We start from the raw sequence: 12126 nt of genomic DNA, 5'->3' as shown, positions 1-12126 counted from the left end.
TTGTTGATGGTTTTCTTCACTGTGCAAAAGATTTTTATTTTGGTGTAGTTCCAATAGTTTATTTTTGCTTTTGTTTCCCTTGCTTTAGGAGGAATATCTAGAAAGATGGGTTGTGTTTTTTTTTTTTGCCAGTGTCAAAGAAATTACCTCCTATATTTTCTTCTAGTAGTTTTATAGTTTAGGTCTCACATTTAGGTCTCTAATCCATTTTAAGTTCATTTTTGTGTATGGTATAAGAAAGTGCCTCCCCACCCTCCCCCCCACCCCCAAAGCAAGTGGTCTAGTTTCATTCTTTTGCATGTATCTGTCCAGTTTTCCCAGCACCATTTGTTGAACAGACTGTTTTCCCCATTGTCTATTCTCTCCTTTGTCACAGATTGATCATATAAATGTGGGTTATTTCTGGGCTCTGTATTTTGTTCTCTTGATCTAGGTGTCTATTTTTCTGCCAGTGCCATGCTGTTTTGATTATTATAAGTTAGTAGCATATCTTGAAACCTGGGATTGTGATACCTCTGGTTTTGTGCTTTTAAGATTGTTTCGGCGATTCAAGGTCTTTTGTGATTCCATACAAATTTTGGGATTATTCATTCTAATTCTGTGAAAAATGCTATTGGTGTTTTGATAGGCATTGCACTGAATCTGTAGATTGCTTTGGATAGGATTGTCTTTAACCATTTTAAACTCTTCCAAACATATTGACTAAGTGCCTGATTTCTCTGTTATTTTCCTAATGACCAACTCATTGGAAAAAAATACTTTTTTTTAAAATCTGGGATTTAGCTTAACACAGGAACTTCTCTGCTTATTAACAATGCCTTCCTCTCAATTTAGATGAAGAAGAAGATAGTGATGAATCAAGTGAAGAAGAATCCAGCCTAGAGAGTGATGAAGATGAGTCTGGATCTGATGATGAGGTTTTTGATGATTCTATTTGCCCAACAAGTAAGTTGGAAAAAGCCATGTGTTCTCTGTGAAATGTGGAGATGGACTGACCATACCAAGGGGGTCCTTTTTTGGTTTCTCAGTTGTCTCATAATAAAATTTAAGGCAAGACTGGTTTAAGTTGTATGAAGTATAGTCAATGATTATTTATTTTTTTTTTCAGCTCTCTGGATGATTTATTTTCTTTTCCCTTAGGCAGCCATTAATGAATGACAAATAATTTGCAGATAATTTATAGTTTATTCACAGTCAAATTATGCAGAAATTTTCATTTTATAGAGAAATGATCGATTGTACTGTGTGTGTATATTTTTAATGAAGCTTTCCCATTTTGACAAACCCATTCAAATTTTCTTTTTTTACTTTTATTTTTAATTTGGTTTATTTTTAACTTATCAATATATCATGATCATTATTTTTTAAGCCTATTTTTGTTTTTTGTTTTTTTTTTAATATGAAATTTATTGTCAAATTGGTTTTCATACAACACCCAGTGCTCATCCCAACAGGTGCCCATTCAAATTTTCATATTTAAAATCTGCTTTGTATAAGGGTACTTTGTACCAGTTTTGTGGAGATGCTTAGCAGTTTATATTCACTGTTTTCCCTGGTAAAAGCAGTCTGAAGCAGCTAGGCCAATATTCTTACAGTCTCAATAGATGAATAGTCCACTGCAGGAAAAACAGTTTCTTCTGGGTCTGAAATTTATCTTCCTAGCCATTTTATATAAATTTTAAAGTTTCATTTCAAATAAAGTTTAAATCTTGTTTTAATGTTGTAAACAAGAGACTTCCTAAAATCACATGCATGAGTGAAATAGAGCTCAAAAGATTAAATACAGCTTCTTTTACAGCAGGATTAAATGGTCTGAAAAAAGTCTCACAGCTCGTCTATTAGTGGTGGAACTAGGGTCAGAACTAAGGTTTCTAAATTCTATTGTAATACTCTCATTTTCACATTCTTTATCTATTGCTTGGTGTATAAATGTGGCTGTGATGTGATATAGTGGAAATTAATAGAGAGATAATGTGAATCCCACTGTGTCACATATCAGTTACATGACCTCTCTGAGACTTAGGGTCCTCACCTATAAAGTAGGAACAACAGTTTCTACCTTGCAGGGGCCTATGAGCTTTGAGTGAGATAATGTGCATAAAGGGCTTAACAGAAAGCCTGGCTCATAGTACTGCTCAGAATGTCAATACTGTATCATAATTGCTATCATGATTACTTATACTATTAATAATTTCCACCTGGAACAATGGAGCCCTAAGTGTAGTCATTATTAATTCTTTATTTTTAAGTTTATTTATTTGGGGGGGGCACAGAAAGAGAGAGAGAGAGAGAGAGAGAATCCAAGCAGGCTCTACACTAACACCATGGATCCCAAAGTGGGGCCCAATCTCACGGACCATGAGATCATGACCTGAGCCAAAAACAAGAGTCAGATGCTTAATCGACAGAGCCACCCAGGCATCCTGGTCATTATTAATTCTGAAGCTCCAAAGTCTACACTTCTAAACTTACCACATTCTGTAGCAATGGGGCTTCTTTTTAATTTTGACTGTCTTTTCAGATTGTGATGTGGGTCTTTTTGAACTGGCCCTTCAACTTCGAGAGAAAAGGCTGGACATCGAGGAGTCCTTAGTCGAAGAAAAGAAAATTATTGATAACCTCAAAAAGGAATATGATACACTATCCAAAAAAGTATGGTTGTGTGCCTACTTGTTTATCCTTTCCCAACATGCTGTTTCTGTCCTTCCAGCTGCAGTACTGCCATTTCATAGCAATGACCTAAGTTAGGCCTTCTCTCCAGAGAAGAAACATTTTAAGTATTACATTTTAAGTGTTTCCTCTTCAAGTGTATTTGTGGTGGCAGCTGTTGCTCTTTTGAAGACTGGATTCCTTTATCTAAATCATTGACCTCTAAACTTTTTTTTAATGTTTGTTTATTTATTTTGAGAGAGAGAGAGAGAGAGAGTGCATGTGCACATGTGTGCCTATGAGTAGGAGAGGGGCAGAGAGACAGAGGGAGAGAGAGAATCTCAAGCAGGCTCCATGGTGTCTAGGGGCTTAAGCCCACAAACCATGAGATCATGACCTGAGCTAAAAGCAAGTCAGATGCTTAACCAATGGAGCCCCCCCAGGCATTCCTAAACTTTTTTTTACTACATACTTCTATATGTAAAGAAAATTGTGGAGCATGTATCCCCACAATAAATGTACATTTATTTACAAATTATATTCATGAATTACTGTACTAATATATTTTGTACATTAGATAACATTCACAAACACAGAAATGAAAAAGAATAAGAGAAAAATAAATGGGAATGGAAACTGGTCCTTCTGTACCCTATTACATCACTTTGTTGACCCTCTGGGGTGCGTGCATCCCATGTTGGAGACCATGCAGCTAAACTGGTATAATTATGTTGAGGGATGTCCACCTTATTTGCTCATTTTCCCTCTTAGATACTCTTTTCTAGAGACACATCGCTTAAATCATATTCACAAATATTTTTAATAGATTGTTTCTCTTCTTGCAAATAGGAAATGATTTGGAGGATTTTCAAGTTTTTTATTTTTTTTATTTTTTATTTTTTTATTTTTTTTTAAATGTTTATTTATTTTTGAGAGACAGATGGAGTGTGAGTGGGGAAGGGGCAGAGAGAGGGAGACACAGAATCCAAAGCAGGCTCCGGGCTCTGAGCTGTCAGCACGGAGCCTGATGCGGGGCTTGAACTCACGAACCGTGAGATCATGACCTGAGCTGAAGTTGGACGCTCAACCGACTGAGCCACCCGGGTGCCCCTCAAGTTTTTTAAATGAAGAACATGCTTTATGAATGCTTTAGTTAGTAGTTTTGTTGCTATAAATGGGCTTTTTTCCTTTCATATATTGAGGTCATTATGGCCAAAAGAGATTCCCACCATTTTGACAAAGACATTCCATGCCAAGTGCTGCTTTTCATGCAGCAAATAAAGGGAGATGAGGATAGGCCTTCTGAACTTTTATTCACAACACCTTTAAACCTTGGGGATATAGGAATGATTGAAAAAGTGGTGTGGATCATGACTTAGCAGAAAGAAAATAACATACATTTCTGGGCTGCAAACTGGGATCATTCGTTTAATCACAGCCCAGGTCCTGCTCATCTCCCAAGATGTCCTCCTTTATCACCTGAGGTATGTGTTTGCTGGTTCTTGCCCACATTTCACACATGGGGCTTTCCACAGGTAAAAATTGTGGCAACTAATCTGAATGCAGCGGAGGAGGCCCTGGAAGCTTACCAACGAGAGAAGCAGCAGCGTCTGAATGAACTGCTCGTTGTGGTTCCCCTCAAGCTCCACCAGGTGATGGGTCTGGAGTGGATGCCCCACCCCATCTGAGCAGAAAAGCCACCACACCCAGGCTTTTCCAGGAAAGATTCACAGATCACTAGTGGGAAGAAGCGCAGTCCTTTGCCAAGAATTCTGCCTGAATAAATGACACCCTAACTTTTCTTATCCATTCTCAGATTGTTATGAAAGAGTAATAGCCAAACACAGGTATTTCCCTATGGCCCATTATGACTTCAAAAGTCCAATTGTTTCAGTCTGATGAAATGAGCAGCCTATGACTCAATTTTTTTTTAATTTATCTTTTTAGTTTATTTATTTTTCTAGTAACCTCAAACCCAATGTGAGGCTTAAACTCACGACCCCAAGGTCAAGAGTCACATGCTCTTCCGAGCCAGCCAGGTGCTCCGAATAGCCAGCCTATGACTTAAGAAAGAAACGTCTTAGAAGTTGAAATCTTGGATCTTGTGTACAGGTCACTTTTCACACCATCTTTAAGTAGACAAGAACTAATGGTGCAAGAATTATCTTAACAGCTGCTTGTTAATGAGGAAGGGCAAGAAAAAGAAAAACATCCTTTTTCTTTTTTCCCTCTTTGCCCATTTCCACACTCTATTTGAATTACAACTTACATTTAAATGCAAAGATACATATCAGAGAAAAGGCCTATCAGGTCTTTTGTCAGGTAAAGAGGGAAAGTTGTATTTTAGAAGGGAAGCCTTAGATCAGCCTCACATATATTTTGTGTAACCTGACCCAAACTGGATTAGCCATATAAAGCAATTTGTCTAATATCCCCACCCTGAAATGCTTGTTCCTTGGTTATGCAGTAGACATTAGGCATAGTCTGTGGGAAGATTTGCTGTCTCTAAAGGGACATAATGTGGCTTACTATCTGAAGGCAACTTCCTGCTTTCCTTTACTCAGTAGTGGGAATGATAGAAGTCCAAAGGCAATGACCTAAAACAAGGGACAGAGAAGGAAGTGCTTTCTGTGATCTTACATTTCATTCGGTCTTTGTTTTTGTTTTGTTTTTGTTTGTTTGATAGATAGAGCATATAGTGTTTGGAGAAATACCTAATGATCTTTCTGGAACCTTGGTCTTTTCTAACCATTCCTTGGGATGGCTGCAAGAGCGAATCAGACAGCTTCATGAGGAAAATTCCAAGCAGCAAAAACTCAACAAAGAATGCCGGGAGAGGCGTAAACAGCTTATCCGAGAAAAGAGAGAGATGGCAAAAACTATAAGCAGTGAGTAACTAAGCCCATGGTTTATCTAGCACTATCTATTGATAAGAGAAGGAACTATTAAGTGACCATCTCCAACTCTGAAAACAGTAATAATCACAGAATCAGAACCACTGAGAGCAAGGAAACCTTCTCGTCTTCCTAGCTGCCATCTTTCCTCCTATCACTGAAGCGTCCCCCTCTTGTTTTAAAAGAATGAGTCTTTTATCATAGAAACTATTTCTCTTAAGTTTAAAAGGTTTTTTGCATGATGAAATATAGAGTAACATGGTAACTGTGTGTTAACAACCAAGCTTAAGAAATTAAAACATGGAAGGGACAACTGAATCCCCTTCTCTTTCCGATACTATCTGCTATCCCCTTCCCCAGGGTCAACTGGCAGGTAAGTACGCATGCATATCTATGTATCCACATATAATATATGGAATCTTGTGCATGTTTATAACTGTACTATATTGTTCATATCATTTTTCAGTTCACTTTATTAAACCAATTTTTGAGAGGTATCCATATTGCTATAGATAATTTATTCACTTTAACTGCTGCTACCATATTCCATTATAGGACTTGGAAAGAATTTATTTCTTCAATCTTCTGTGGATGGATATTTAGGGTATATCTATTTTTTTGTGGTTATGGAGTTAGAGTAAACCATCTTGTACACCTCTCCCTGCCCATGTGAGAAGGTGAATCCCCAGGACCGGGGTCTCTGGTTTGTAGGGGGATTATGCATTTTCAGCTCTCCTATATATTGCCAAGTTGCCCTCTAGGGTGGTTGTACCATTTTATCTCACTCCTGCCTCCCTCCTCTTCCCCAGCACTGTGTGAGAATTGTCTAGACTCTATATTCTCAGGAACATTTGATGCTGTCAAGTGTTAATATTTTTTGCCAGCCTTGTGGATGTTAAATTGTGTTTCACTGTGGTTTTTATTCATGTTTCCTGGATTCTGGTGAGGTTGAACATCTTTGCATACATTTATTGCCATTTATTTGTGTTTCCTTTTCTGTAAATTGTCTGTTATATACTTCGCCTATTTTTTACTTCTATTTCTTGTTTTCTTATTGATTTTGGGGAGTTCTTTCTGTATTCTGTCTTTGTCCATTAAGTGCATTTCAAATTTCTTCTAGTTTGTGAGTTGATTTTTTACTTTGTTTAGTGTATCTTTTTTGGGATATAGACATTTAAAATCTTAATATAGTTAATGTTATCAAAGTTTTTTTTTTTTTTTTTTTGCATTGTGTCTATGTGTAGGTCTTAAGAAATCCTTTCCTGTTTTGTGATCATAAAGATATTTTGTCTATGGTTTCCTCTATTACTAGTGTTCTTCATATTTGCATTTTTAATCTATCTGGAGTGAAGGTGGTTACTATAAAATGTACAGTATAAAGAGTACTATCCTTTAAAAAATACTTTTTGTAGTATTTGATATATGGAACATGAGTGTAAGTTGTGAATTTTCCAACTTTAAAAATAACAATATTGCCAATACTTTACTACTTTAATGCCACAGAACTGTACAGTTGAAAATGATTAAAATGATACGTTCTTCTGTTGTGTATTTTACCACATTTGAACTATATTTATATTTTTTAATTTGAAAAAGAAAACATGGGAAGACTATGGTGGTCAACTGGTCAACCAATCCAAGTTGCTTGGATTTGTAGAGGCCAGTTTCCAATGAGTGTTGATGGTTCTGCCTTCATGGGTGGCTGGATTATAAAATTAAAAAAAATACACATTAAGACTCCAGGTTTAAATAACACTTATTTGAGACACAGAGTTTTCTTAGGTGTAGGCCTTCTCTTGTACTTCACATTCCTCTGGCTTCTGTAGCTCATGAATATTGTTTATATTTGAAAGTGCTATTCATCAAACCAAGGAATAAGCTAGTATAAAAACAAGGAAAGAAGCTTGTTTCCCTTTGGGTAACTCTCAGTTTGGGAAAATGTGTGAAGATGAAATGAGGTATTCAAATTTTCAGAATGTGAATGGAAATAAAAGGGAATAATCTGTGTGATATAAGGTTTTTCAGCAACTTTCAGTTCTTCTCTCACCCATCCCCTGGCCCATTTTCTGAAAAGCAAGTTGTGAGTCTGGTTAAAGACTGATCTGAATCTGAAAGTAGAACTAGGAATGGGTTCCTTTTCTGTAAGCCAGCAAGCAAAGGCTTAGCAGTGATGAGAAACACCGCAGTTGGCTTGTTGTTGCCTTATTTCCTCCCCAGACCATGGGCAAGAAGAGGGGAGTCTAGAACATGGTGATGGGAAGAGGTAAGTTCATTCACTCCATTCCAAGGATGACACAGCTCTAAGCCATGGGGAATGCATGTGGTAAATATTCCAGAAGGCTTTATGTCTCTAGTGAACACTAGCTGGCCTGAGTAGGAGAAAGGCATAGGCTGGTTCCACAGAGAGAATGGCAAGGACCAGAGTCCATGTCCTAGTACATGAGGCTGTCCTGAGAAAGGGCATTAGCTGAAGGGAGTCAAAGTTCTTACTGAGAGGCCAAGCAGGCAGCCACAGGCTAGCACACATGTGCAAATGTTCTAACCTTAATTTTTGTATCACTAATTATCATGACCACATGACACAAGTCACTGGGAACCCTACTCACATAGAAGTGAATAACCCCTCCCTGGATAGGGCACAATGGCAGCCGTGGTTACACCATTATATTCAGTCATAACAATGATATCAGAATACAAACTTCTGCACTGTAGCAGAATTGTATCATCTCATTATACTTTCGAGCCTTCAGACTTAGGGGACAGTCTGGTGACTGAGAAAGTCTTGTTACAAGATTTTATTTTCTGGGGGAGCTCAGACCCCACAAATGGAATTTTCTCCAGATGTTCCAGTGTTCTCATGTTGAGAAAAGGCAGTAAACAAAAGTAAAATATATTGCATGTTAGATGGAAATCATTGCTAAGAAGAGAAATTAAGAAGGAATTGAAAGGAGAGTGCTCAGGTGAGTAGGGGCCAGGAACTGCTCCCTGGAAACATGGCTTACCTGGTAAGGTGTGGTTTTCCCTGGTTAGAGGATGAAGACCTGTTCTTGGTTACCACTTCAGGACTGAGTGTATTGGAAATGAGCCTTTTACCCACCTCACAACTTGCTTTCAGAAAATGGGCTGGGGAGAGGGAGCCATGTGGTTATTTGGGAAGAGCATTTCAGTCAGTGGGAACTGAGAAGGAGTGAGCCTGGAATGTTTGAGAAGCAAACAGGAGGCCAGTGTGTCTGCAGTTAATGAGGAGAGAAGTATAGGGCAGGAGGTGGGGAGAGATCACAGGGGCAGGACAGACCTTGTAAGGCCTCATGAACCACTGCAGTGACTTTAATTTTTACTTGGAGTAGGATGGAACTTTTCCTCTAAGTGCCTGCTCTGTTCCTAACACTAGATGCTATAGAGATAAGTAATTAAAAAAAAAAATCTGAAGCATCCCTAGTCTAGTTGTGGCCCATTAACAGTCTGCGGAGGGACACCTCATAGCATGTAAGCCAGCGGGGAAAGCGGGGTCTGCTTTACACAGGATTTTCAAGTAGGTGAAAACACAGGAATGGGCATTGTAGGTGAGCAAAGGAGCAGGTGGAGTCACAGGAAAAATCAACGGGTAACATAAAATCCTTTACCATCCTCTTGCAAAATCTGTTCTATAGAATGTTGTTGTTACTGGTATTGTTCATTTAATAACCATTGAACTACTGAACAACCTAAGACAGTGATGTCTTCTTTTAGAAATGGAAGAAACGGTCCGTCAGCTAATGATCAGCAAGTTTGGCCGTGTGATAGACCTAGAAGCCCTTCAGACACTTTCTGTGAATACAACGCTTGAAGAGCTAAAGATCAAAAAACTTCGAAAGGAGCTATCAAATGCAAAGGAAATGAAGATGTGGGAGGTAACGGACGGGAGGACAGGTGGCCCAACTTGGTCGAACTTGGGTTGAGGCAAGAAATGCTGTCAGTGGTTCCCGTGAAACATCTGTGCAGCCAGAGATGAGTCTGTGAGCCCCACTTGGCTCCCCCATGATATTAAGCCTGTCTTGCATCCTTACCATTCATTTAGTTTAAGGGACTTGCCTATCTTGTGCTAGTGAAAACCCCAGCACTGGGTTTTGGGGTCTTAAGTACATGGACATACGATGACAAAATGGCATGGATGATTACAAAGATGCCACTTTGAGGTCTACATTAATGTATAAATAAATGTTCTGGCAGTGTTAGAGATGGAACTGCTCTGCTCTGAGGGTCCCAATTATATTATTCCCTATTGATTTTGCATGCTTTTAGTATCTGGAAATTAAAAAACATCTCTAAGTAATAAATTCTATAACCAGGTATGGGCTATTTAGCTGGTAGGATCTTAGAAGATGTTAATGCCTACATTGTTGCCTGAGCTATGAGATGAGGCAGTGCCCTAGTTATAGCCAGATTCAAACACAGGAGCTTTTATAAAAACTTTGCAAGTCACCAGATCACTGTGACTTCTCCTGTTTCCAGTTTTACCTCATCCGTAGACAGGGTAGGAGAAGAGGTTCCTAGTGCTATCTTGTCTCATCTTTGCTATCCAAGATTCACCACAATGCTTTGAAGAAGCAAATTACTGGAGCATTCATGTCAATGGGACTGGTTCCTTTCAGGGGAATGCTGGAGATAATAGGGGCAACCTAAAATAATTTTTTGAAGCAGTAAGAGAACAAAGAAAGCCATTAGGAGACCTATGGCCATTCAAGCTGGCTACCTTGAGGATCATGGGCCAAGACTGGGAAAAGAACAATATATGAGAGCTTGCTCTTTTGATTAATGTTCTTCCTTTTAAATAATGAATAGCAGCATTCAGTATGCACACTCATTTCATTCTTCAACAATAAAGCGGTATCTATCTTATTTTTACCTATTTTGATCCTTGAGCATACCTACATTCTACTTTTCCCTAATCAAACCAGAGACAAGGCAGTTGGCCCAGGTTGCATCTTAATATTGATTTCTGATTAAATTTTTCCATATGCATGTTTGTTGAATGGTTTTGATCAAATCTGGACATACATTTTTCTAATTCATCTCTTATTCACTTAATCCATTTTTCATCTTCCTGCCCTGCCAGGAAAAAATTGCTCAAGTACGATGGGAGCTGATGATGAAGACAAAGGAACACACCAAAAAGCTTCATCAGATGAATGATTTATGTACCGAAAAGAAGAAACTTGATTCTCGATTGAATACACTACAGAACCAGCAGGTATGTTACTTATTTTCAGACCCTTTATCAGAGTTGGGGAAACTCTATAAGGGTAACTATTCACAAGACTATCAAGTACTGGCATTTAAACAAATTTTGATCTCAAGACCACGTCCAGCCCACCTGGGTCCTGGAGGACATGAAGTTGCTAGTACCTACTATATAAGTGAGTCTGAGGGACTGGCTTTATTGTATGCCATTTGGGTGCTGTGAATTTACATATGTATTAACCTATGGGGTTTACCTTGGCCCTGGTGAGATGAGATTTAGGTACAAATGACACCAATATAATCCCTAAATTTGGTGTTAAATACCCATTTCCAATATTTATTTCATTTGATTTAAAGTGGGTATCTTTAATTGTAGGATCTCACATTACTTTATTAAAACACTTGTTACTTTGTATGGCTTTCACCTTGTTCTTACATAATTCTTATTCAGCCTGACATAATACATAGTATATGGTAGATAACTCTTATTTAATACAGGTTCACCTGATTCAAGGTTCACCTAGGTGAGGTACCCTCTAGCAACCTAACACATACATGACATATTTTCATTTTTTAAATGCTTTTTGTTTTTTAAAGTTTTTTATTCATTTTGAGGTGGGGAGGGGCAGAGAGAGAAAGAGAGAGAATCCCAAGCAGGCTCTGCACTGTCAGCATGGAGCCTGATGTGGGGCTGGAACTCACCAATCACAAGATCATGACCTGAGCTGAAACCAAGAGTCAGACACTTAACTGACTGAGCCACCCAGGTGACCCATAGGACATATTTTAATATATATGTCATATTCTTATAATAGTATCTGCAAAAATGCCCATTGTTTCTCTTGGTTTTCTTTGTTTTGTTTTAAGCATACTGGAAATGGTTTAAGCCAAGGGCTAAGTGTGTTCCCCTGAGGAACAGCGTCAATATCACCTGGGGAATTTGCTACAATTGCAGATTCTTGGGCACCATCTGCAGATCTACTGAATCAGCAGCATTGGGGGAGGCGCCCAGCCAACTACATTAACAAGCCTTCTAGATGATTCTGATGCAGGCTAGAGTTTAAGAATCACTGGTCCAAGCACAAATCTAGAAGAAAGAATAAGAGGACTTGGGAGGCTAATAATTGGAGATTCAGTATGAGAGGATGACTGGAATCTGAGTATCAAGGGCCGTTTAGCCACGCAAGACTTTTTGAGTGAAGAACAAGATAGTGTTCCAGAAGGTTAATGCCTAAACAAGACCTTCACAGAATAAGCAGTCATAAACATTTTGTTGACTTTATGTGCTTTGATAAGTCTAGACATGTTGGATAGAAAAGAGTTTGAAGAGTTTGAGTAGAAGATTGGTTGAATGGGAAAGGAA

At 38.4% G+C, this 12126-nt stretch overlaps 1 protein-coding gene across 3 annotated transcripts in view; it reads left to right on the top strand.

The window, feature by feature from the left end:
- CFAP44 (cilia and flagella associated protein 44) overlaps nt 1–12126 on the top strand; it is a 152267-nt gene that overhangs the window by 138011 nt on the left and 2130 nt on the right. For all 3 annotated transcript variants that reach the window (XM_045502061.1, XM_045502062.1, XM_045502063.1), the window contains 6 exons: nt 835–945; nt 2522–2652; nt 4185–4301; nt 5336–5537; nt 9273–9433; nt 10639–10773. In XM_045502061.1, the coding sequence (XP_045358017.1) occupies nt 835–945; nt 2522–2652; nt 4185–4301; nt 5336–5537; nt 9273–9433; nt 10639–10773 (857 nt within the window). The remainder of the gene's footprint in view (nt 1–834; nt 946–2521; nt 2653–4184; nt 4302–5335; nt 5538–9272; nt 9434–10638; nt 10774–12126) is intronic.

Source organism: Leopardus geoffroyi, chromosome C2 (genome assembly GCF_018350155.1).
Source record: "Leopardus geoffroyi isolate Oge1 chromosome C2, O.geoffroyi_Oge1_pat1.0, whole genome shotgun sequence".
Classification (NCBI taxonomy): Eukaryota; Metazoa; Chordata; class Mammalia; order Carnivora; family Felidae; genus Leopardus; species Leopardus geoffroyi.
Note: the sequence above shows the minus strand (reverse complement) of the source record. Positions and strands in the feature narration are given on the sequence as shown.